The 27,094-nt window shown below is 44.3% G+C and overlaps 1 protein-coding gene and 1 long non-coding RNA gene across 3 annotated transcripts in view; one reads left to right on the top strand and one right to left on the bottom strand.

Annotated features, from left to right (window-relative positions):
- CCDC85C (coiled-coil domain containing 85C) overlaps positions 1–5,502 on the bottom strand; it is a 161,632-nt gene extending 156,130 nt beyond the window's left edge. For both annotated transcript variants that reach the window (XM_045016927.1, XM_045016928.1), the window contains exon 1: positions 4,039–5,502. In XM_045016927.1, the coding sequence (XP_044872862.1) occupies positions 4,039–4,747 (709 nt within the window). In that variant the 5' untranslated portion in view covers positions 4,748–5,502. The remainder of the gene's footprint in view (positions 1–4,038) is intronic.
- A 346-nt stretch (positions 5,503–5,848) lies between these two features.
- LOC123370388 lies at positions 5,849–21,233 on the top strand. The gene is made up of 4 exons (XR_006579398.1): positions 5,849–5,948; positions 14,018–14,141; positions 17,431–17,541; positions 19,189–21,233. It is a non-coding gene; the product is annotated as an uncharacterized LOC123370388 (long non-coding RNA).
- The last annotated feature ends 5,861 nt before the right edge of the window (positions 21,234–27,094 follow it).

The raw sequence follows: 27,094 nt of genomic DNA, 5'->3' as shown, positions 1-27,094 counted from the left end.
GCTAAGAAACCACGTAGGGAATGTTTTCTGTATGAGTAGCTGGGGAATGGGCAGCCTGGGCATATTTTAGTTTGCCTAGTGCCACAAAAAATTAAAACCTAGCGCCAGTGCTCCTCTGCAACGAGACCCTGAGGAAGAAAGTGAACTCCACTCCCTTCCTTTTATGTCTATCAACCTTCATATTTTCCCCTTTCTTTTTATCCAAGGGAGAAAAATCAATCCAAAAATGTAAAGAAATTTGAATCCCACCTTCTTGTGCTTTTGGTACAAGAATCACCAAATGGAACAAATGGACAGAATCCATGATGCAAACTGTTTCTGTCTCAGCTCAACCCAGACTGGACTTTCTGCATTCTTTATGTTCACCTGTCTCGCTCTTCCACATTGCAGCAGTCTTACCAGAATTGCAGCACAGTCCTGAGAGTGCCTCAGTGCCAGACTTCTTGCTGCCAATCAAAGGTTGCCAGATAAGAGGCTGCATTTGCATATGTATTCACAAGCTTTTCCAAAAGCACAGGGCCTTTGCTGAATACCGATGCCATTGGAGAATGATAACTATGCAAGTCATTTTACAGCTTCACTACCTAACTCATCAGATGAGGTTTACGGGCATCCGTATGTGGATTATTACAGAGTGTAGATTATATCTGCCCACTAGCAGACACGAAACTATACAAGTTCCTGGTAAAAAGTCAGTGTCAACATTTCTCAAAGAGACCATCCTAAGTGTTTCAAGTCGGGCATCCATTAAACAGAGGAACCTAAACCTGTCACCACTTCTGAAAAGTTTTCCCTAAGTCCACATTGCTCCTTCCTACACAAAACCCCAACCCAGGCCGCTCCCCACCTTACACACATGAGATCCTACCAAACCTAATAGTCCCGTCTCCTCTACGGGGGTTATTTCCACTCAGAGAAATGGAAACTGAGTTTCAACACAGAGTTTTCTTGAATTTATCCCATCAGGGCAAAGTTCCACATACACACCCCATGGGAGAGAAAGCCCAAGGGGTACATCCCCTGAACCCAGGCCTTCCTCACCCTGTCCGATACCAAATATCCTGAGAGAACCTCTGGAAGTAAAAGGTATCTATGCTGTGTCTCCTTGCTGCTACACCACAAGGCACTCACCTCTTTATAGTTCGTGTAGCCCCTGCACATTCCATGCAGTCCAAAGTTTCCCCAGCTACCAGCATCAAAAGGAGGGGGTGAGGCAGCATATGTAGTGCAGAGTAGTTGCACAGCGCAGAGTGAGAAACTAGGCAAGTTATCACACAAACTGCCGTAACTTGTGTCAACGACCCTGACAAGTGGAGAATCTAGCACAGTGGTTTTCAACCTGTGGTCTGCAGACCCCTGGGCATCTGCTGACTATGTCTAAGGGGTCTGCAAAAGGTAGTTGTTACCATAGAACAGTGGTTTTAATCTGCGGTCCACTGACCCCTGGGGGTCTGTGGATTATGTCTACGATTTCCAAAGGGGGCAGCACTTCCATTTGAAATTTTGTAGGGGTTCACAAATGAAAAAAGGTTGAAAACCACTGATCTAGCAGCTCTGGCTCATGCACCCCATAGCACTGGACACTAGTGGGGAGTTGGAAGGGAACTTTAGAGAGGGGAGGGTTGGAGAGAATGGCATGCAGAGGTAGCACTCCCCACTTCCATGCCCAACTTGGCCCTGCAGTTGCAGACTTTCCTTTTCTTGTGTAAGCAGAGGGAGGCAACTGAATTCTATCTAATGTTTTTCTACGGTGCCCATCATCATGGCATCAGGGCCTTCCAGGAAGAATATTTTTATGCTTTGCATTAGCAAATAATCCAATTCATGAAAACATCTGGTTACCATAAATGGGCTAAATTCAGCCCTGGTGTCACTCTACTGAAGTTAGTGACTTTGTGACCCTCCTCCCACAAAGAAAGAATTGAGAATTATAATGGGGCTTTTTTTGCACAATGCACATCAGCAAAGCATCTGAAATGCAAACAGCAAGGCTTTATAAAATAAGATCTACAATTCTGCTTTGAAGACATTTTAAAATTCTGCTTCAACTTCATGAGATGTATCAGAGGGGTAGCCGTGTTAGTCTGGATCTGTAAAAGCAGCAAAGAGTCTTGTGGCACCTTATAGACTAACAGACGTTTTGGAGCATGAGCTTTCGTGGAGCTCATACTCCAAAACGTCTGTTAGTCTATAAGGTGCCACAAGACTCTTTGCTACTTTCATGAGATGGTAGAGTAGCGGGAGAAGCAAATTACTTTTAAGATGCTGAGTATGTCCTGCAACATCTGAGGACAGCACCAGCCTCTAAACCAGCATTCCCTGCCCTGAGTTAAATGGATGTAATGTGTTCAACTATTGCAGGGGAAAGGCAGCTATTGCAAGGGAACTCGGAGCACAGCAAGTTAGTGAAGGATAACACTCTTCAGAATTGGGCTGATAAGTGCTGAGTGACCTCAAGTCCCACTCACGTTCTCTGGGGCCCTGAGGCTTACCCATAGAACATCAGGACCTTGCCATGTCCTCTGCTCCCTCCACCACTCCTAAAACCCCTTCAGTTTTAAGGGACAGTTACTTGGCAACTCTGCGAAGTCACTCTATCTGCCCCATCCTGTGGTTTTCCCATTGGAGGGGATGATCTACATCTACCCCTTTGTAAATGTAACATTCTCACATTTGGAACATGACAAGTTGACATCATCAGTCAGAACCAACTTCCCCACTCCTCCCTTCTGACATTCCACTCAGCCTTTGCTGTTGCAAGCTGGTGGTATGAGGCTGCAGTTTCTAAGCTTGGAGAAGGAGGATGCTCTAGTTTATACCCCGTTTACCACAGAATATTCCAATCTGATTTGGATATTCTGGTGGAAAGTGGCTTGAAGAAGCTGAAGCTCTAGCTGTTGTGTATGAGCCCAGTTTGCTTCCTATTGGTTCTTCTCATCTGAATTGCACCCTTTAGAAGTTCTTCCTGTCAAATTTGAAATCCTCTTGCATCCCAGACTTCTTTCCCCACAAATCTGGATTTTAAGGACATTCTGGGGATATGCTGGTAATAATATTATTATCAATATTAGTATTATTACTATTTTACAGCCAGCTCAATATAGACTCTACTGGGAATTTGCCTGCCTGAGAAGAGCAGGATGACACCTGTCATCATTCCATATTGGGATTTTTCTAATTGTGACCACACAGTTGTATCAAGTATAAGTACAGTTTCAGTTATAGACTGATCCCTGCCCCTCTGATTATTTCACAAGAGGAAAGGGGGGAAGCAAAAGAGTTAAGCTAATTCCTACAGTCTTTAGCTACTAGGCATTGCTCAGTTTCAGACAGTCTGCCAGTGAAAGCCCCATGGAGTTAACAGGTGATGCTTTTATCCATTAGCTGGCAGATGAGGACTGTAATAATTCCAACATCCCAACTATGCTTTTATCAAGCTCATCAAACTATCAGGCAAGCAGAGAAGATAAAACAAAACACTAATGGGAAAAATCAATGTTTATTTAATTCAGAAAACACATAGTCAATTTGCCTGCCAGGACTTAAAACAAAAAATAAAAGACCATCCCACAGCCCACTCCATTAATAATGCATCTGATGAGCATTTAACAATAGTGTAACTACATCAGAACAGCTCCACTATGAACTAGTTATCAGATTAACAGGTTTAATAAAACCACAGAGAAATGCACAGGGTGCATTTCGCATTTCCCAGATCACCTGCTGTATTTATTATCATACAATTACTACTCCTTATAATAAATGATAACATGCATTCCCATGGACTCTTCCGGATGGATGCACTGTCCAAAGGTCAATGCACTAACCCTCACAACGCCTCCTTAAGACAGGCATCTCCATTACATGGGTGGCAAAGTGGAGGCAGAGTGGTTACAGTGACTTGCCCAAGTTCAGACAGGAAAGCGGTGGCAGAGCTAAGCACAGAACCCATGTCACCTCACCCCAGTTGTGTAAACACTAGACAGCACTTCCTCAAACAGAACTAGAGAGAGGGAGGAAGTGGGGGAACAGACTTACCATTGAGACCATTGGGGATACTCCTGTGGTGAAGGGGTGCAGACAAGTCATCCATAGATCTCCTTATTCCTCCAGCCTTATTCTCGACAGGTTTGTGATGGTGGAGGTGATGGTGATGATGATCTGGGCTCCCTGCGCTCCCAGTGCTGGAGGTGCTACTCCCATCCCCCACATCCCTGGTGCCAGAGCTCCCATTCAAATTGGTCAAACTGGCCTGGCTGTCTATAGAGCTCCTAGAGCCAGCTCCATTCCTCTCTTCATCTAGCATGATGACTATCTCCTTCAGCTCCATGTTCTCCCTCATGAGGGATTCCTGCTTTGTCTCCAGCTCCTTCAGCTTCTGTTGATACATCCCAACTTCTTTCCACATCACACTGGCCGTGTGCCTCCCAAACCTCTGCCATTCCCGGGACAGTTTTTTGCCTTTCTGCCGGTCATCATCCAAGAAGCAGCAGAGCTCTCTCAGTTCCTGGTTATCGTCCTGTAATTTCTGATTCACCTCCTTCAGCCCCCTGATCTCATGCAGATGAACCTGCAGCCTCCTGTTTACATCCTTCATTAAGTTGCCATGTTCCACCATTAAGTTCATTTTTTCATTTTCTACTTTCCTCAATCTTTTCACCAGCTCTTCCTTGCTCCATCTCATCATCTCCTCTTCTGAAATTTTGTTCAGGTCTTCCTTAGACCCTTCCAGAGAATTTTTTGCCATATCTGAGTCTAGATATTGTTTCTTTTTAAATAATAAAGTGTTTTCTGGAACTAAAATTTACTGTAACATGTTGGGCAGGGAGAAAATTATAGTTCTTCAGAGAGGATGGGGCCAGGAAAAAAACAGCAAATTCGCCTTGAAAGATTTGTCCCCCATATCAAAAACCAAAAAAAGAGGCGATCCGATTCAAAGCTTTAGAATTCTTTTAATTGTCTCCAAAGTGAATCAATCGACTGACCCTAGGAGAACACAACACTAAGTGGAGGCTAATCAGCAACGGTCAATCTTCTTCGATTTGTTCATTTCACTTGTTCCTCTATAAAAATCCCAAACCCACCGATTTCCAATAAACAGTACAAATAAAATAACAAGGGCACCATTAATTCCTCCAGCGCAGAGGCAGCTTTCCCGATCCGATCCCTGTCCACATCACAGCTGCTGAGCTAGGGAGCTGGTTTTTTAAATAACACGTGAAATAGAAACCTGTCCCTCCGGTTGTTTGTTTTGCGTTAATTCCGAGGCTGCTCTCCGGATGATGTCAATGCCTTTGTAAACTGCACGTAAAAAAAATTCATGACAAGAGGTGGTGAGCGCAGGAGCATTCCTCTAATGGCACAGTCATCAGAAAGCAGGAGCTCAGCCACAGAGCTTGAACTAGTCCCACCTACTTCTGGGGAGGAGAGCGGAGGTGGGGCCCCCCTCCAGTATTGCAAGAGAGAAAGCACAGCACAGATCTACTAAACAAGAGGCTTCCCCCACCTCTTACCCGGCTGCTGCCGAGCACAGACAGTTTTTTGCTCCGGGAGAGGAGGATTGCAGAGGCAGGGACCTCCCCCCGCAGCCTGATTGGGTGTCAGAGGCTGGGGGCAGGGACCTTGCCATGCTCCAGACTTTTCAGGTTGCATTCGCTCTGCGCCTCGGGTCAGGTTACTGGGGAGAAGTGGTGGCTCCCCCTAGCCAATGCGAGGGCTGCAAAGCGCTTTCAAAAAGCAGGTACAAAGGGAAAGGTAGGGCAGCGTCGGCTCTTAAAGGGGCCGCGCTCTCCCCAGCAGCGCCACAGACACACACACGCAGCCTAGGAGCGCCTGTGCCCCGCGATCTGCCTTTGCCAGCGTCTCTCGGGCTAACCCAGCCGCCATGTGTCACCGCCAGGCTGTGTCTGAAGGGAGCACAGGGGATGCAGAGCCTCTGCTGCCTTATTGTATGTCTGTAAATGGCCCCCTCTCTTGCTCTCTCCGCAGCAGTTGCTGGTGAATTCGGTTTATTTGTGCGTTAGGTTTGCTGCCTGGGTTCCATGATGAGATGTTCATTCTTATTTATTTATTATTGGTTTGTTTTATCCCCGTTTCTTACCAGGATCCATATGGGACAAGGGATGTGGTGTAAGAACCCTTCCCCCCCTCTTGATGCAGGGAAGCAGGTGGGGTATGTGGGGAGGGAGGTCAGGTGCCCTTTATTCCAGCAGCAGAGATTTCCCAGTTCTGGGGATATTCCTTTTGTTGTGATGGTGCCTCGGTAACCACGGTGAATGGGAAACGTGGTGCTGACCCCGGGATTGCTGGCACAAGCAGGCAGTGTCACAACAGCTGCAAAAACAACCCATGGCTTGTTGTTTGGAGGATTTCCACTGGTCAATCTGAAACGTGTGTCTTGGTCGCCTACCAAAGTGGCACCACCAAAGCTGAGGTCCTGCGGTAGATCACTTGGGTGGCTTTCTATCATTTTGTAGGGCTCCGTGACATCACAGGGATGGGTGCATTGTATCTAGAGAGCAGGGAAGCAGGTGGGGTATGTGGGGAGGGAGGTCAGGTGCCCTTTATTCCAGCAGCAGAGATTTCCCAGTTCTGGGAACCAGAGAGGGGGAAGCAGCCCCTCCTCTAACTCCTGCCCACATGCAGCTGAGGCTACTCTACTCTGTAAGTCTCCTCTCACAGCCTCCATTCTGCTAGCCCTTAGCCTGTGCAGCCCAGCCCACTGTTACGTAACATGCAGCCCCCTCCTCAGCCCCATTACATTAGATAGTAAGGTCACTTCTCCAGCCACTCTCCCCCTAGAAAGCCTTCATCCTTCTCTGACCCAGTCTGTGTCAGCGTTTGGCCACACCACAATACAGCTTTGGAACCAAGTCAGTTTTCAGTGTATGTCCTAGTGCCGCCAGGCCTCTGATTCCCACTCCTGCGGCTGCTCCTCTATCTGCAGCTGGGCAGCAGCCTCCTGTGACCTAAGCCTCAGCTACAGTAGTTCACTGGTGAGCGTGTAAAACATTGCCCTCAGTGCCTTCTCCACAGGATAGGGATCTGTTAGAGTCCCCAGTTGGTATGGCTTGGCTTGTAAACTCAAGCTATCATGGTTTATGCTTTTAGTTCTGGAGGCCCCTGGTTCAATCCTTGGTGTGTCAACCAAGATTGTGGCCATCACACCACCACTATGGCTGCCTCAAGGGTGAGGTGGGTTTTCTTACCATACAAGCTAAGGCCCTTCCTGCTGCTACACCGCTCACCACAATGAGGGGAAGGGAGACCAGTACTTGTGGCACACAGGGCCTTTGGCTAACCTTAGACGTTTCTTTGACCAGCCTTTACTGAAGGATTACTCAGTACTGGCCAGAGGGATCTGGCAATACTGGTAGGCATACTCAGCTGCTGTCTAGAGCAGTGGCCCAAATAGCAGAGTGTGTGGGGACTGGATTGGACTGCTTCTCAAGTGGGCAAGGAGTGGGCTAGGTCAGCCTCAGATGTTTGCATCTTCTCAGCCCACTACCCAATAGGCTACAGTAGGGGAGTTGGCTGTGCACCAGAAGAGACATCCCTTCCCCTTTCATAGCCATACCTCTTCACAGGGACCCTCTTTCCATCCACAGCCTGTGGGGTGCTCAGCTACATCCCCCAACAATGGAGGATGTTCATGAGTGTCTGCAGCAGCAACTGAATTGCACGATTCCTAATTGTCCATAGTTTTAAAGGGAAAAATACAGAAAGGGCATTTTCTCCTACAGAGCCCACTATTCCTGACATACTGCTGGTTAGGAAGAATGAGCTGGAAGCCAAGAAGAAGCTGGTCATAGCCGGTAACAGCAGAACTGCTTAGCTGCAATATATTGAGTGCTTTCGGAGGAGCAAGAATAGCCTTGGAAGGCAAGTGAGCAACAAGCTTTGGCTTGGAGTCTTCCCTATAGCTAGGCCTGACAATTTTCAGCATCCTGCTAATGGCGTTTCCATTGTCCCTGAACCCAAGCATGAGAATGAGGAAAAACAGGTAAGCTGGGCGCATGCACAGAGTGCAGTGGTCAGCACAGGGCCCAGGCTTGCTGTAAGGGAAGGGTTAGCTCCATGTTGCTGGAGAAAGGGTGGACAGTAGGCGAGATGCAAACTCCAGCAATACAGGAGGGAAGGGTCTGGGTAGGGAGCTGCAGAGGTGTCATTGGACTACGTTGATTGAAGAGCTGCTGAATATATCTGGGAGGGGTGTAATATTTGCATAGTGCCAAGCAAGTGCTAGGCAGTTTTGTGATGGTTGTAGGATATCTCATATAGGCTACGTGATAATAAATAAGTATGCTTTGCACTTATGTGTCACTTCTCATCCACAGATTTTAAAGGAGGGTAAGTATTGTATTACGAGACCAATTTACAGATGGAGAAATTGAGGCATAGAGAGCAGGGCATTAAGTCAGTAGCCGTGGCCAGGGAGAGAACATAGGTCACCCGACTTTTAGTGCTGTGCCCTATCTTCTAGACTACACCACTTCTCTACACCCATAATTTTAAATCTGCTTTTGCCATGTACTGTTGTAAAAGGAAAAATGCACCAACAATTAGTTGTGGTGGTGCTGCCAGCCATTTCCTTTGTGACCTTAAGCTGTCTTAGAATGTCCCTACTGGGAAATCATCACCTTCCTTATCCAAAGGGAACCTCAGTCAATGAGTCATTTGACCTCCAGGTTAACTTTGTGCACTCTCAGTCTTTTGGCCACATTGGAAAGCTGGTAAGGGCCTGTGGCCTTGATGCCCTTCTGGCAAAAAGCAACTTCAAATCTGATGCATGAGAGCATGGTCACAGAGCAATGGCCCAAGGAATTCCAGTTGCTGCCCTTTGGTGTTAGATTGTTAAGTTTAATTCGATAAATTTGCAGCCTCTTGGACATTTTTCGGTGTAAGTTAGTCTGGGATCATTGGTTCCTGCCTCTGGCAATGTCCTCTATAAGTAAAGACAATTCCCTACTCCTCACTGGAGCAGAAGAGAGGGATTTACCTGCCTCTGGTGGAACACATTCCTCTCCATCGATGCTGCTAAACCATCTCTTAGCCAGGCTAACTTTTATCCCTGGCTCCTAAAGAATGTAGGATAACAGCAGTCTGAGATGGATGACACCTGCTACATCTCCGAGTGTGGGATATGCAGGTGGTCCCCAGTGTTAGATATTTAACCTGATCAATCTACTTCTGAAGAACAAAATTTCTGGCTTGTACGTTGTAACCTGATTGCACCAAGTGGCAGGATACCTTGGGCTCCAATACAAGGATTTTATCCCCTAGTGGCAAATGACTAAATCCAAGCACTGCCCTACACTTTGCCTGGAGCAAGCTCATACTGGTTTCATGTTAGGGTGTCCTGCTGTACAATTATTGTTCATAAGCAGGCACTCATGTTGTCAAAACAGCAATTGTGTAAGATCAACATAAGCACGTAAGAACGGCTATACTGGGTCAGACCAAAAGTCCATCCAGCCCAGTATCCTGTCTTCCAACAGTGGCCAATGCCAGGTGCTCCAGAGAGAATGAACAGAACAGGTAATCATCACGTGATTCATCCCCTGTTGCCCATTCCCAGTTTCTGGCAAACAGAGGCTAGGGACACCATCCCTGCCCATCCTGGCTAATTGCCAGGATGGCAATGTAGTCAAGAAGATACAATTTCAAAAATAAGAGGTTCTAGGCCATATCTTATCATTACACTAAGTATAAAATAACCCCTAGCTTGATGAAGAGTGGGATTGTAGAATGCCTGAAGGTTTGGAACTAGATTCTGGCTGGATCCCACATGGCCATGCAGGAGAGTCAGATTACATCCCCCTGCACAGCTGTGCAGGATGAACCCACATCTGGGGAAGAGCAGCAGTTGTGAGTCTGATACAGCTCCCCCATCAGAAAGGGGAGCCAGGAGAGTGGTGGAGCCAGGGCTTTGCCCCCATGTGCCTGTCAGCACAATTGGCTGCATGTGGTGAGGGAGTATGTAGGCTGCATCTAGTAATTAACTGATACTGCATAGTTATAAAGAGGAGCTCCAGGAGAAATGTGTCCCATAGGGGATCACTGAGGCACAATGCTTACGGGATCTTCCTGGAGCAGCTCAGCTATATGCTGCTCCTGACTCCAGGTTGAATCTAAAGGCTCAGGCTAGCCCTTTATTTTTAGTTAGCCTGCGGTAGTGTCTCCCTTACCGCTCTTTGCTTCTCATCTTCTTGCATGAATAATAACAACACTGGTCTAACTCCTGTGGCTTTTCATTGGCAGATCTCAGCATGCGAGTAAAACCATTGCCCTTTCGGAGAATCCAAGGTGTAGAGTGGCAAAGTGACTTGGCCAGCAACTCAATGCAGAGCAGAGAATTGAAACCAAGTCCCCCGCTGCCCAGTCCACTGGCCCACATTGCTATGCAAATACAATGATTTGTTTTGTAACATCTCTGGGTTGCTTCATGTCTCGGGCATCGGAACGTTTTCTGGGGCAAGCCCTTTATTTACATGGCTTTAATCACATCCTCTCTTATAGGAAGTAAAAAGTGCTTGTCCCAGGCCCTCCCAGCTCTGTTGTTTCAGGCGTGCTCCATCCTCACTTGTAAAATTACCTCCAATTTTCTGGGAGGGAAAGGAGGAAGGAGGGGTGAAGGCAGAGGGAGTTGTTTGGAGGTGTCGTTCCACAACATCACTAGGAGGAGAAGGCCGTGATTATTGCGTGATGCAATCTGGACGTGGCTGGACTGGGCAGCATATTACCAGGGCTGCCCTTGATTTGCAGCACAGAAGTTAACTTTGTGGCGTCAGAGTTGACCTTGTTCCCCAGAGAAGCTGTTTTTTCTGGATTTTTTTTTTCTCCCCTGGAGGAAACTCTGGATGAATCTGCTCTAGAGCTGGCTTTGCAAAGAATTAGCCTAGTGGACAAAAGAGCTCCAAGGGTGAAAGTATTAATATACACTAAGAAGACAGATCATTGTGATGATTAATACTTAGTATATAAGGATACAGACATCCACTAGCAGAAAATAGACATGAATGACTTGTATTTGGTGGGGAGGACTCTCACCCAGACGTCTTTCTTTAAACATGGGTATCATAATGCTTTTTAAGTAGACGAAAGCATTGTCAGCTTGGGAAGGTGCTGAGGGAATATGTTGTCTACTTAGGGTAGAGGGCTCAGAGTCAGGACTCCTGCCTCTTTTCCCAATTTTGTCACTGATTCTGAATCATGTTGTGAGGCGTGTCTGGAACCTCTGTCCGATTTTTGGAGGGAAGTGACTACATCAATGCAAGATATTATTATCAACAATACATGTTAAGGTATTCAAATAGGTTTATTGCTTTTATCTCAACAAACAACACACATCCTGGGATATTTTTGAAGGGCTTGTGCTTTCTACATCCAGCTAACAAAGCTAGTTCCTCTATGTGGTTCAGCTGGAATTATGGCTCTGCTAGGCCAATTTCAGATGGAAAACTCGGAGGAATTCATAAAGAACACACCAAACATTTGATTTGTTACATTTAGCCTCAGGGTCTTCAGCAAGCTGTGAATGAAAAGTCCTTTTAATATGCATGTCATCACGAGCTTTTTATGCCCAAGTAATACTGCATCAAAGCCTATCACTTGCACTGAATTTAAAATAACTTTTCTTTTTTAACTTTATTTGGGGATTAATTTATTAAGCCATCGTGTAACACAACAAGAATTTTCGGAAAAAGTTACTAGGCCAAATTCATCCCAGGTGTCACCCCATTGAATTGAGGGGGTGACGCCAGGGGTGAATTTGGTGCCTGGTGTTGGAAATTACACATCGCATCACTTAAGTCTTACTAAAGCATTCCCTCTACAGGGCTGAGTCAGTATTACAAAAAACACTTCTAACGCTCTGATCGAGGGTAATGCTTTTCCCCCTGAGAGTCTATGGCTCTCAGGAAACCTGTATCTCAGAGTCAGGTTTTAGGAGGCAGAGATCCCAGGGGGGCTCTAAAAATGGCTTTCCACATTTACCATGCAGCACAAGAAGCACTAAGCACATGCACTGGAGCTGCCAGCATCTCTTCCTATTCCTCCAAACAGCCTGGAGTGGGGAATGAGAGGAGAAATTAGACCAAACTCACCTCTGGCACATTGATGTCAGTGTATTTGTCCCTGCTTACATCCAAGATGAATTTGACCCATTGTATCGGATGAACTTGTAGTGAATCTTTTCCCAAATAACCGTGGTACAGTGCACTGTGATGTGTCTGACTATCCTGTGTGCTGATTAAATCTTAGGATGCAGTATCATGACACAAGCATTGCAACAGGGTGCCCCGATATCACTCCATTGCTTTGTGACTCCCTGTGAATACATTTGCTGACAAAGTGACTCTCCTGCTCTGCCAGGTTGAAGATTGCTTATCTAGACTACCTAATGCTACAAACCCGGATCAGAATGAAACCTTTGCTATCTAATGGAAGGGGCCAGATCCTCAACTCAGTGGCGCTACGCCAATTCACACCAGCTAACGATGTGACCCTTAGAGACTAAACTCCATTAATCACTTACCCAAGTTATAAATCTTCATCCCTATTAGTCTTTTCTCACAAATCAGCGCCAAGGACTAATCTTTGATTAATATTTTAAATGCTCAATCCAGGTTATGACAGTGAAAGTTTCTGCTACATGATAATACAAACTATGCTACATTCCTAATTTGTGCAAATGAGATTTGTCCATTGCTCCAACTCTAATTTAATAGTAATTTGAGCTTGAGCATTTTAGACCTCACTGTCGTGTTTAATTCTTTCTTCTTTTATTTGTTACCCACTATATAATCAGGACCAGATCCACTGGAAAGCCCCATGAAAGGGGGCTGTCATCCCATTAGCCCCTCTAGCTGAGATACAACATAAAGGCAAGATCCTGGCAGAATATGCAGCTAAGTAAGTACTGAGTTCAGCTATTATAACTAGGTCAAATATTTCCTTCATTCTGCTTGTGAAATTCTACCTGACATCAATAGGGAGTTTCATCGTAAGAGGTGAGAACATCCATTTGCTTTATCATTCAGGAGCTAATAAACTGATAAAATGCACCAGCAAAACAAAAATATCCTACTTTAGATTAAGGGAACAGTTAAGATTGTGATCGACCACTGTAGGTAAACTCTTCATCAGTCCAAAAGTCAGGTCCTAAAAATGCCATTGTATATATAGCATTTTGGTTAGATTTGAGATAAATACTTCCTGAGATAGTAGATCAAATTCTGTGGTTCTTGCAATGGTGAATGGGAGGGAAGGTGTCCATTGGACAAATTCTCTATTAAGATGTGGTCTACACTCTGAAAAAAAATCAAGAAGCCCTCTTCTAGAGTTTCCTGCATTCTCTCAGTAACGTTATTGGGCCCAGATTGGATCCAGGGACCTTTAACAGGGCTGTGGGGGGAATTCCAAGATAGCTCTCTTTTTTGTTTCACTAAAAAGTGTTAAGAGTTTTAACCATGGTAAGTGGTGGTAAGTTTCATGGACATTTTTCATCAAAATTTCATTTTCATTGAAATTTTCCAACCGCCTCTAGTGAGTGGGTAGGTTTTTTCACCAACTCTTTGAAGATTTTGTTATATTAATCTTTAGATACATAAAATAATATAGGAAGTGGGATCTAAATCCTCAAAGGCTCTGGGCACATGCAGAGTTGGGAGTTACAGGTAATCAGCACTTCTCAGAATCTGTCCCTGAATATTTATATTTAACAGTTATAGCAAGAATTTCACTGCTAGCTAAATGCGGGGAGGGTGACTCCTACTTCATGGTATATGTAATCAGAAGACTGCATTTCAGGCCAGTGACATCAAAGCCATTTTTCAAGGGTTGAGAAAATCCCCAAACTGCTCATAACATTTTTATCAAGAAGATTGCAGTGTACAAATTAACTACAGGCAACGTTAGCTGAGTCACCTCATCTGGCAGAATCCAGCAATGAGCTGTGCCATTAAGATCTTGAAATCAAATGTTTAAACAAAACTAAAAATATTTTTTTCTCTTACAGAATTTACAAAAAATCAGCAAAAAAGAAGAATATAAAAGTAGCCAGACTGGATCAGACCCTCCTGTATCCAACAGTGGCCTGTACCAGAGTCTTATAAAGACTGTGCAAGAAACCTGCCCAAAGGGTGAGTTTCTTCTTAACCACCATCTGTTACTGGTTGGCTTATGCCCAGAAACATGAAGGTTTATATCTCTTCTACAGATATTTGTAATCCTATCTAACCTAGCAGGGGACTAAAGGGACATTGTTAATATCACATTATTTTTTAAATGTTCTCTTAAAATCTTATGTGATGCATCGAATATGTACAATAAATGACAAATAAGGTTTACCTACATCTCAGGGCTCTGAGGCGATCACAAAGCTTCACTCCTTTAGTTGCCATGACATCATCATATGCCCTTGAGGCCAAACCCTGCCCTTAGATACATGCATAACTCACAGCAGGGGGATGGAGGTATCTGAGGAAATGATCTGGTCCACCCTGCGTGTGTGACACCTCAGGGTACTATTCTGCAAGGGGATGAATGTATCTTGTGAGGAGTGAGCACTCAGCTCTCACTGATTTCTGTGAGAGATGAAGGCATTTAGCATCTCTTAAGATGCACTCAGCACTTCACAAGACAGGGCCGACACAGCTCACAAGGCCTGATCCAGCACAATCCAAGTCAATGTGAGTTTTGCCATTGGCTTTACTAGGTGTGTGAGCAAACCACATACAAGAATCACCCTCTATGTGGCTTTGTCTGCATCTCTCCCTGTGCTTCACCATCAGAAGTCATTATTGATAAAGATTCCAGAGGGAAAGGATGGTCCAGTGAGTAGGCCACTGGCTGAGCCCCTGGAGTTCCCAGGTTCAGTTCTGCCATGTCCCAGTTCTGCACTCTTCCTGTTTGACCTTGAGGAAATCACTTAATCTCTCTGTGCCGCCATTTGCTATCTGTAAAATAAGGATAATAACGCTTCCCTCCTTCACAGATGTTGTGACGATAAATACATTAAAAGAACGGGAAGCTGTAGCAGGGTGGTTACCCGCTCCTGCCCTGCGGGGCTTGAAACAGCCCAGGAGAAGGCTGGGGCTGGGGCAAGAAGTCTGGGCTGATTGGGGAAAGTAGGCTCAGCTGTGGCCATGCCCCAATCAGGCCCAGCTGGCCCCTATCAGAGGCTGTGAGCCAGACACCCAGGCAGTCTCCCTCTGCTTGTAGAGGGAGAAGGGCCTGGCTGCAGGGACCCAAGCAAGACACCTAGATTGGGAGCAGGGCTGGGGAAGGGCTAGAGGAGCTGGGAGCTCCGGCCTGGAAAGCCCCAGGCTGCAGGCCTGACTATAGGCTGAATAGGTGCAGGGTTGCAACGGGGCAGCCCATAGGTAGCTAGAGGCAGCAGGTCCGACCCCCTTTGCCTGTGATGAGTGGCTTATACTGCAGGCTGCCCCAGTGAATGGGGGCTAGATGGAGACTGGGCAGTAGCCAATACTGAGGCAAAGTGGGGATAGTGGATGGGGGGTTCCCCTGGGAGGGGAAGACCCAGAATGGTGGGGATACTGGCAGGGGGTAGCACCCAGTTAAAGGGGCACCAGGATCCTGGGAGGGACACGGGGGCCAGTGGTAAGGCGGATCACTGGCCAGCAGAGGGTTCTCTTGGTGCTGGAAGCTAATTCCCAAGGATAACGAGCAGGAGTCTGTGCCCGCTTACAGAAGCACTTTGAGATATACTGATAACAAGTGTTATATAAGAAATAGTTACTATCATGCATGGCTTCAAACTGATATCAGTGGAATAAAAATACAGGACAAAACTTAATACAGGAATTGGAAAATGATAGAGTTGTTTCCATATGACATTGTCTTACTGCCACATACATTCTCAGCATTTATTCTCACACTGCTGGCTTTGCTGTTTTGAGCAGATTCAAATTTAATAGCACCCCACTCTTTAAGAGGGGCCACATACCTCTCAGCTGTGGCCTCATTAAGAGAGATGTCCCTCATGCGAGACCCAAATTTACTGTTACCCTTGAGTATTTCCTGCTTTTCATTCCTGATAATTATTGACATCAGAAATCAAAGAATCATAGAAATGTATGGCTAGAAGGGACCTTGAGAGGTCCTCTAGTCCAGCCCCCCCACACTGAGACAGGACCAAGTATATGTAGACTGTCCCTGACCTGTGTTTGGAGATTTTTAAAGAACAGGTTACACAATGATGGGGATTCCACAACCTCCCTTGGAAGCCTATTCCAGTACTTAACTGTCCTTGTAGTTAGAAAGTTTTTCCTAATATCTAATCTAAATCACCCTTGTTGAAGATTTAGCAGATTACTTCTTGTCCTACCTCCACTGAACCTGGAGAACAAGTGATCACCATCTTCTTTATAGCATCCCTTAACATATTTGAAGACAGTTACCAAGTTCCCCCTCAGTCTTCTTTTTTCAAGACTAAAAATATGCAGTTTTTAACCATTCCTCATAGATCAGGTTTTCTAATCCTTTATCATAATTGTTGTTCTCCTCTGGACTCTCTCCAATTTATCCACATATTTCTTAAAGTGTGACGTTCCACACTGGACACAGTACTCCAGCTGAGGCCTCACCTGGGCCAAGTTGAGTGGGACAGTTACCGCCTGCGTTTTACATACAACACTCCTGTTATACAGCCCAGAATATTAGCCTTTTTTGCAACTGCATCACATTGGTGACTCATATTAATTTTGTGATCCACTGTAAATCCCAGATTCTTTTCACCAATACTACTACCTTTCTAAGCTATTCCCCATTTTGTATTTTTGCATTTGATTTTTTCCTTCCTAAGTGTATATTTTGCACTTGTCTGTATTGAATTTCATCTTGTCGATTTCAGACCAATTCTCCAATTTGTCAAGGTCATTTTGAATTCTAATCCTGTCCTCCAAAATCCTTGCAAACCCTCCCAGCTTGGTGCCATCCGCAGTTTTTATAATCATACTCTCCACTCCCTTATCCAAGTCATTAATTAAAATGCTGAATATTACTAGACCCAGGACAGTCCCCTCCAAGACCCCACTAGATATGTCCTTCCAATTCGACAGTGAGCCACTGGTAACTACTATTGATAATACTCTTTGAGTAGATTAAATCGTGTTAAAATATGTTGAATCGTGAAGCTGAGGTTATAGACAAATGGGGTTGAATCAGAACACGTCTGAATGCTAAGACATTCAGAATTCTAACCTAGAGTCAAATTTTGCAACTGGTCCCAATGTTTACAATAAGCTGAATCAATATTCTCAGACCTGAACACCTTCGGAGTATAGTGTTTGAAATTCAGATCAGAATATAGCAGCTCCAGCTCATGTTTTCTTGTTAATGCTAAATAAACTAATCCCGTATCATTTAAAGCTTCATGTACTATTCTTTGCTTCGTGTCCCTCATTTTAGATCTTTGACCCTCATTGTGGCTGACATTTGGGCCTCAGCAGACTTGAGAGGTATCAGGGGAATGGAAGCCTCGTAAATGTCAACATGCTGCCTGCTGCTCCCAAGGGCACAGTAAGTAGACAGAGAGAGTGTAAACCAGAACATTGCTGGAATGGCTCATTTTAGGCCTCCTTTCTAGTATAAATGTACTAAGTTACTTGACTAAGTAAATCTACCTCATTTGATTTATGATCAGCAGCCACAGCAAGCAATTCTTAGTTTTCAGGTGATTGTGTTAAATTTTCTATAGTGTCTACACGAGTCAAATTCACAATAGGACTTGGATACAGTTACAAAGGGCGATGCCGTTTGAATACAAATTGGAGAACGAATTCCACTCTTTCAACATTTGAGCCAAGAGAAGCCCCAGGTGGCATTTGGGTAATAGGTTTGTTATTGCAAGGTTCAATGTGACTGTTAGTACAACTTCTGTTCTTTAGCCTGGCAATGCATTTTATTAAATTTCCTGCATGCTTCTCATTTGCATGATTCAGTTTGGCACAGCTTGTCTCGCTCCGTGGTTTAGAACAATGCCAGGTTGGCTTGGTTTTGTCCTTAAGATAGCAAGTTCCTTTGCCTTGCTTTTGTATTCATCAACCATTTTCTGTTGTATTGTTTTTTCTAAAGAAGGTTCAAATGCTCTGCTCCTAACAGTGTCCATGTCTTATTCTTACATTATTATCTGTGGCAATTTGATTGTTGCCATGCAAGTAAAACTTTGAATGGGTGGAATTAACTGCCTTAGGGTTATGATAGTTTTAACAGCTGGGAGAGAATCTGTCAGTTTCATGACTTGTTCTAGCACTGAACAGTCAGTGCAGCAAAGATTCCTGTGTTTGTGATCTTATTATAAGTCTCTCCCTTTCATTTGCAGAGCAGACATACTTCAAGCTTAGTAGAATTTACATTTTGGATACAATTAGATTTCCTCTCCATAGACATTACTTTAAACCAGGCTGTAGGCTTTTATTTTGATGTTGTGCAGAATTTTAACAGGCTTAATCGATCAACCATGGCTGTGAATTTGAATATATTTAATGTATTCTCCTCCTCCCCCTAATTAAAAGTGAATTTAATGCTCATGAAAGGTTCTGAAATTGACAGCCCTGGAAACCAAAGTCCTCTTGGCACAAAACAAGTTGGGTAAAGCCAGCAGCGGTGTAAGCTTATCCATACCAGTGTGCCCCAATTCAGACATAAGTAGGTAGCAACCCAGGGTGGTAAGCGATTCAGTCCCCGTGCCCATTCAGTCCTTTGTCTCTCTGCTGGGAATGCCAGCAAGGATGCCAGTTAGTGCCAACTGTGAGTTGTTTTTGTGTTCTGAACACTTGCCTACTAAGATGTGGACTGACACAAACAGCCTGTTATACATTTACCACCGTGCACTTGTGGCCTATAGGTCACTATTGATTGGCAGAACTGGACTGCTACTAAGCTGAGCCAGCTTCAAACAAATGACCCAGAGGTAAAAGACCCTATGGTCCAGAGCCTTAGCTGGTGTAAATCAGTGTAATGTTGTGTCATTAATGAAGTTACACTGATTACACCAGCAGAGGATCTGGCCCATTAATCCATTAACATGTCCTAAGCCATCCAGTACTATTTTTAACGTTCTTGGTTTTGAGTGTTTTGTAATAGGAAAGTTTCTGAGCTATTAGTTTTTGTGTCAAGAAAAATGTGAGTTGTTTCTGTACTGAATAATTTGCCTTTTTTTTTGAGGCTCTGTGGCGCCCACCCCTGTAGGAGGCCTTGTGGAGACACATCAAGCCCAGCACTGTGCCTGAAGAGCAGGGACAGCTTTTGGACTCGTCATTATAGTTGGATGTCCAAATACTCATGCAGCAAAACACCCACTAATGTGCAACTGGGCAAAAGAGTCTGATTTATCTTATCCAGCCCAGAGTCACCCACAATGAGCCATGCAGTCCTGAACTCCAGGCTTGATTATTTCCAATCATTGTATCTAGGAATGAAGCTACATACCCTGGAAAAGCTTCTTGGTACTAAACACTTATCTGCTTAGCAACACAAGTCCACACGAATACACGTCTTCCCTAGAATTCTGGGTGTCTGCATTGGCTCGCTGTGGAGTCCAGAATACAGTTCAAGGTCTCTGGCCAGGTAGTCAAAGTCCTTCAAGGGACTGGTCCTAGCTACCTGAGAAGAGATCACCTCTTCCTTCATGACCATGATCTTCCACAGCAACTATGTTCCATTCAACTCTTTGGATCACTAGGGGGAGATTCATGAATGGGGGAGACAGAACTGCCCCAGGAGCTGGGTTGGCCTATAGAACCCACTCCCACAACAGATGAGAATGAGACCAGAACTAACCCCTTTCAGAACTAAATGCGACACTCATTTCTCCAACGATTACATATACCATTCCACAGTAGTAATTATGAAATTAGCACCCAAAGAAGTGAAATTCAAAGAAAATAGTGCAGAGTAATTTACACCAGTCACAAATTATGAGTCTCCTGTCCCCGTGCCAGTTCAGATGCAATGATGGGTGAGTTGGAGGAGTGGAGTCAAAATGCTACTGATTTTCCCTCCCACACACACCCTGTTACCTGCTGGTGAGGTAGGGAGAGGGAGTAAATGGATGTGCAGCACTTGCTTGCTTTTCAATACTTGGACCAATGCTCAAGGTAGCCCAAGTCCCAGACTAGTCATTAATGTGTTACTATTTCTGATAAAATTCTAGAATTGTCCTTCCTCTTCCATTTTACTGTTTCGTTCAATCTTCTGTGCTTGAGAGAAATCACCTCTCCTCAGTTGTGAATCTATTACTGAGGCTGGCCTGGAAGGACTTCTTCACATGGAGACCGAGGCCTCGATTAGGGAACCTGCATTGATCCCAATGCACACAGGGCCCAAAGCTCTAACACAATTGTACTAGGAAACCTTGGCCATTATTTATGGCAAGAGAACACTTATTGAGAGTGAGCCTTAGTGCAGGGTTCTTTGCAGCATCTGTAAAATCAGGAGGGGCATTTATCTCCTTACTATCTGCTCAGTATCTTGTGGTTAAAGTATCAGCAGTTGTTTCCCCCTTTATCAACAATAAATCACTGGATAAATGGCAGATAATGCAGTTTACTGTACAATAGGCTTCAGGAGCTCCGCCAGCTTTTTTGCTGTCCTAGGCAGTGGAAGGTCCCGCCCCCGAAATGCCGCCCCCCAACTGGGGCGGCCGAAGATGCAGTCGCTGCCCCCCAAATGTTAGTGCCCTAGGCAACCGCCTAGGTCGCCTAATGGGTTGCGCTGGCCCCGGTAGGCTTACTGTTGGTGTTATGTGGTTCAAATAGGTGATCCGAAGTGATAGATTCTCAGCATAAATTTGGTATGCCAGAGAGATGAACTAATAGCGGCAGGGACCATGGTTTTTTTGTTTTGTTTTTTCTGTGTTTGTACAGTGCCAAGTACAGGGAGGTCCTGATCGATGATTGGGGTCCTAGATGAGACTACAAAGCAAATAACTGTAATAATAACACACACTGAAGTCTTTTCATGCTTTAGGATACAGGGCCAGTTACACCTCTTTAGTGACTTCAGTGGGATTACCTCAGATTTACAACGGTGTAAATTAGATCAGAATCTGGTTCACAACACTGGAGAAAATATATTCCATGTGGACAGCATGCACTCTGAGTAACTGGTGGCAAAGGAGAGCTAAGCTGTTTAAAACAGTGTTGATAAATTGGTTTCCTTCTTCCCCTTCCTGCAAACAATTGCACTTTTATTCTTTTAACTCTCCTGACCTGACCAACTGGAAAAGCTTCTTGCAGCGTGGGAGCAGGTTTTCATTCAAACATTTTACTGCCACAGGGACTCCCGTAAATGACTGGCTGCCCTATACAAAAGCCTGTCTACCAAGGGCAAGAACTTGGGGTGTTGTCACTTATCAAGCAGTTCCACAGAGCAGAAAAGCATCCTGTTTGGCAATACAGTTTCCTATGCTGCAGGTGCTTAATTGGCAGTGAGACTCTTACTGCAATTGGCTTTTCTCTAATCAGCAGAGCTCTGAAGACTTACCAGTTATTTGGGTTTTTTTTATTTTTTTATTTTTTTTATTTTATGAGGACACATACTCTTCCCAGGCAATGATTTATTTCAATTTCCATTTTGGTAGCATGCTTTCTTAAACACTATTCCTGCAAAAATCTCCTAGGACTAGCCTGTACAACTGTAAGTGTTAGCAGGATCGGGCTTCTGACAAGTAGGTGCCAACCCAAGCTGTCCTTGGCTGCTGGTATTTCATTCCTTTTATGTATCTTCTCAGAAGCTGATTATTTTGCAATACTGTATTTATCAGTTACATTAGACGGCAGCGTCTGTGTCATTTTAGCTTCGCTGACAGAGCCTCATGGGGAAACAAGATGAGCCAAAATCTCTGTTGGAGTAAATGGGAGCAGCTCTCCTGACTAATGGTGTTTTGCCCATCAGCAGATAATTTGTCCCAATATCTCTTTCTCAGCTACATTGACTGGCCCTCCTTAAAGATCTTAATATAATAAATAAGCTAAGTGACCTTTCCATTTGAAAATGCATTGTGTAATTGTTCAGTGAAACCCAGGTGGATGATATGTATTTAAGAGACATAAACAAAGGTACCTCTCTGACTGCATGACAGTTAGAACAGCATTAAGCAGCCAGAATGGCTTTAGGGATTGTCTACTCAGAGATGTGTAAAGCCAGTATTTCACTTGCATTTTAGTGTTTTGAATCATAACCTTCTGGATTTATGGTACCACATATTAAAATGCTTCATCCACTAAAATCAATAGGAGCTTTGCTATGTCAATGGGTGCCATATCATACTTTTAATGCTGTGGAGCTAATACTTTACAAACATTTATTCGGCCCATATTTTTAGACACAACTGCCTCTGTTTTGACACTCACATATGAGACATCTGCTGCTGGGGAACTGGCTGGCTCAGGGGATTGGTACTAATAAGAGAGGCGTCTCTTGTGTCTAAGTTACTGGTTCAAACCCAGGCAAGGTTGGCAGTGACTGAAAGTCATTACCATCTGAAAGCTGTTATGTTGCAATATGAAATGAGTTGGTGTCCTCGGTCAGTTTCCTGGTGGACAGATGTCAATATCACCCCAATTAGCAATCATATCCAAGAAGACAGTGATTGAATAGTCTTGGAGGTAGAGTAATTACTCTATCATCCCATGAGAGGGGAAGTGTCTTTTCAGGTCAGGGTTGGGGCACACAGCTAGGGGAGAAACTTGTCCTGGCACTATCCATGCAATAACTGTCCTTAGGATAAACAGAAGATTTCAGCCTCCAGGGCTGTTAAGCCAGCACTTTTCACTAGCTTCCTACAATCACTATTATTAATATTGTTATTTATTTGTACTGTGGTGGTGCCTAAAGACCCCAGCTCCATGTTCTAAGCAAACTATAAAAGGACGGCCCCTGCCCACAAACAGTTTATAATGCATGTATAAGCCAGAAGAAGACAACAGGCGGATACAAGAAACCGATGGAGAAAGTGCAGGTGAACAATAAGCCCGTTATGAATCTGCGCTCCAGCACACACCATTACAAATATTTAAAAATTAAACTAATGGGTTTGTTTTTTAAAATAGGTTAAATCCCTCAGTAGTCCAGTGGCCATACACACTTTCTTAACAAATTCAACACTAAGGGCCTGAAACAAAGCCCACTGGGATCAATGGGAGTTTAGGCCTTAAGTATGGTGATAATGTCATTTTCAGTTAAAAAGTAGTAAATAAGAGTAAGACACTTCTATTACTCATAGCATTCTGCATTCCAACCCAGATGTGTCTTAATTTCAATGGTGGGTGAAGTGATATTTGTTATAGCTAGATAAGTGCTTTCAGATCCTTTGGATGAATAGCACTACATAGATGAAATACATTATTATATAGCAGTAGCATTATTGCTAGATATAGGTCTGATCCTGGTAAGTGCTGATTGCCTGACACTTTCAAACCTTTACTTACAAAGCTTTTTAACTTTGAACTGTGAACCTGACATACAACACAGATAGTTAATGTACAAAAAGTTTGGACAACTAATGAAGCCATTAGTTTTCATTAGACTTTGCCTGTCCATATGTTACTTTAGTAGCATAATTCATCAAGTGAAATCCAGCTTTCACATCAGTCTTCTTCTGTCACCCTAGCACATAACAGTGGTCATTCTTTTCTGAGGAATTGCTGAAAACAGTGTCTCACAGGTGGCACACAGAGTTGATGGATGATATTTAAAAGCCTGCTGCCCTGAGCTGGATGAAAGCAATTCATGATATAAAGGTTGACATCAAATCTCACACACACGGCTGTAGTGGGAATATCTCCTGTCTAATGCAAGACTAATGCTGAACTGCTCAAAGGCAACTTTTAAATCACCCTGTTCTGGAACATAAAGGGAGACATGTTGGCCATGCTACAGAAAGATCAAAGAGCAATGGAGACAGTGACCATTTATAGAACCTTTCTTTCATCCATTTAATGTGTGACTAACATCATAATTCTTATTCATAAGGAGTTGGTAAAGCTTAACCATCATAACATACGGTGACTAGCTCAGGCTAACAAGTTGGTCAAAGGAAATAAGCACTTTTATGGGAGGGAAATATGGATTGAAAGTCTGTGAAATGAAAAGAACACTGGTTATTTTGTGTTTTATGAAACTTGAAGTGCAGTCTTTTAGACTTTCTTGAACTGAACAAGATGCAAATCTCCTACTACTGTTGGAAAACAGCTTCCTAAACTAAAAGTTACAGGGTCACTGTCAGGTCAAACTTGGCCCCAAGTTCAGATTTTGTAAAAAAAAATAACCTAAGACCAATAGAAAAGTTTCATATTTTTATTTATTAGTTTGTTTTTAAACTCCATTGCAGATTATTTTTAATTGCAAATTAATTGAGAAAGTTAATAAGCATGTGGACAAGGATGATCCAGAGCATATAGTATACTTAGATTTTCTTCAGAAAGTCTTTGACAAAGTCCCTTACCAAAGACTCTTCAGGAAATGAAGTAGCCATGTAATATAATCAGAACTATGTGATTTTTATTTACTTAAATAGCACATAGAAACATAGAAATGTAGGACTGCAAGAGACCTAAGCAGGTGATCTAGTCCAGTCTCCTGCACTGAGGCAGGACTAAGTATTATCTAGAAGACCATCTCTGACAGGTGTTTGTCTAACTTGTTCTTAAAAACCTCCAATGATGGAGATTCCACAGTCTCCATGGGCAATTTGTTCCAGTGCTTAACTACCCTGACAGTTAGGAAGTTTTTCCTAATGTCCAACCTACACTGTCTTTGCTGCAATTTAAACCCATTACTTGTGTTGTCCTCAACAGATAAGGACAATAATTTATCACCTTCCTCTTTATAAAGTCCTTTTACTTACTTGAAGACTGATATCATGTCTCCTTCAATTTTCTCTACTCCAGACTAAACAAACCCAATTTTTCAATCTTTCCCCATAGGCCGTGTTTTCTAGACCTTTAATAATTTGTGTTGATCTCCTCTGGACTTTCTCCAATTTGTCCTCATTCTTCCTGAGATGTGGTGCCCAACACTGGACATAGTACTCATAAGAACATAGGAATGGCCATACTGGGTCAGACCAAAGGTCCATCTAGCCCAGGGATCTGTCTTCCAACATTAAAAGACTCTGCAATCATTAAGTGATGCATCCCCTGTCACCCATTCCCAGCTTCTGGCAAACGGAGGTTAGGGACACCATCCCTGACCATTCTGGGCCTATCCTCCATGAATTTATCTAGGGTGGGTTTTGGTTTTTGTTTGTTTTGTTTTGAAACCCTGTTATGGTCTTGGCCTTCACAACATCCTCTAGCAAAGAGTTCCACAGGTTGACTCTGCATTGTGTCAAGAAATACTTCCTTCTATTTGTTTTAAGCCTGCTGCCTATTAATTTCATTTGATGACCCCTAGTTTTTGCATTATGAGATATGTATAATACTATGAGAGAGTATGAGAAATACTTCCTTATTTACTTCCTCCACACAGGGCTGGCTCTGGCTTTTTTGCCGCCCCAAGCAAAAAAAAAGAAGGGGAGGGGGTCCGCCGGAGCGGCAAAGCAGGGGAAAAAAAAAACAACAACAAAAAACCACAGTGCGGCCGGAGCGGTAAAGCAGGGTGTAGGGGGGGACAAAAAAACGGCGTGGCTGAAACGGCAAAGCAGGGGGAAAAAAAGAAAACTGCAGCACAGCCGGAGCGGTAAAGCAGGGTGGGAAAAAAACAACAGCGCGGCCAGAGCGGCAAAGCGGGGTGGGGGGAACAAAAAAATAGCACGTCTGGAACGGCAAAGTGGGGCGGGGGAAAATGCAGCAAAGCCGGAGCGGCAAAGCAGGGGGAAAAAAAAAACAACAACAAAAAACCACAGTGCGGCCGGAGCGGTAAAGCAGGGTGTGGGGGGGACAAAAAAACGGCGTGGCTGAAACGGCAAAGCAGGGGGAAAAAAAGAAAACTGCAGCACAGCCGGAGCGGTAAAGCAGGGTGGGAAAAAAACAAAAAACACTGCACGGCTGGAGCCGCAAAGCAGGTGAAAAAAACAACAACCTGCGGAGCGGCTGGAGTGGCAAAGTGGGGTGTGGGGGGGAACGGCGCGGCCGGCAAAGCAGGGGAAAAAACAAAACAAAACAAAACCCTGCAGGACGGCTGGAGCCAGGGGACTCCCTGTGCTGCAGAGTGCGCGCCTGGTCTAATGGGGAGGGAGGGGGGGGCAGAGAGAGAAGGGGGCGGCCAGGGCTTCAGCGGGGCGCTCACCCCGTGGCCCCGATCACCGCACCGCCTGCCGGGAGGGCTCCGCGCTGCTCCGGTCGCGGGGAGGGAAGGACGCGGGCTGCCCTGCCGAGTTTGCTGCAGGGCGCTCCCCTCCTCCGCACCGCCGCCCCCTACAGGGCGGCCAGAGCAGGAAACAACGTGCCGCCCTAGCTTTGGGCGGAATGCCGCCCCATAGAATCTGCCGCCCCAAGCAAGCTCTGGCTTAGCTGTTGCCTGGAGCCGGCCCTGCCTCCACACCCGTCATGATTTTATAGATCTCTATCATATCCCCCCCTTAGTTGTCTCTTTTCCAAGGTGAAAAGTCTTATTAATTTCTCATATGGAAGCTGTTCCATACCCATAATTATTTTTGTTGCGCGTTTCCAATTCCAGTATATCTTTTTAGATGGGGTGACTTCATCTGCACGCAGTATTCAAGATGTGGGCATGCCATAGAAAATATCATATTGCCTCTATATAAATCTATCTTATTATCTATCCTTTCCTAATGATTCCCAACATTCTGTTTGCTTTTTTGATTGCCGCTGAACATTGAGTGGATATTTTCAGATCACTATCCACAATGACTCCAAGATCCCTTTCCTGAGTGTTAACAGTTAATTTAGTTTATAATCCAGTTTATAATTCCTTATAAAGCATACTTATGTCTAACAACATAAGAACATAGATCTGAACAGGACCTCTGAGCCATCAAGTACAGTCCCTTGCTATCACAGGCAACCATGTCATATAATCCCTTTTGTATAAATATAAACCAGTGTTGGTAATTGGGTACATCAGATAAAAAACTTTACTCAGCTACACTGTAAACACTATAATAAAC

The sequence above is a fragment of the Mauremys mutica genome, chromosome 4, assembly GCF_020497125.1.
Source record: "Mauremys mutica isolate MM-2020 ecotype Southern chromosome 4, ASM2049712v1, whole genome shotgun sequence".
Classification (NCBI taxonomy): Eukaryota; Metazoa; Chordata; order Testudines; family Geoemydidae; genus Mauremys; species Mauremys mutica.
This window is presented reverse-complemented; position numbering and strand designations above follow the sequence as displayed.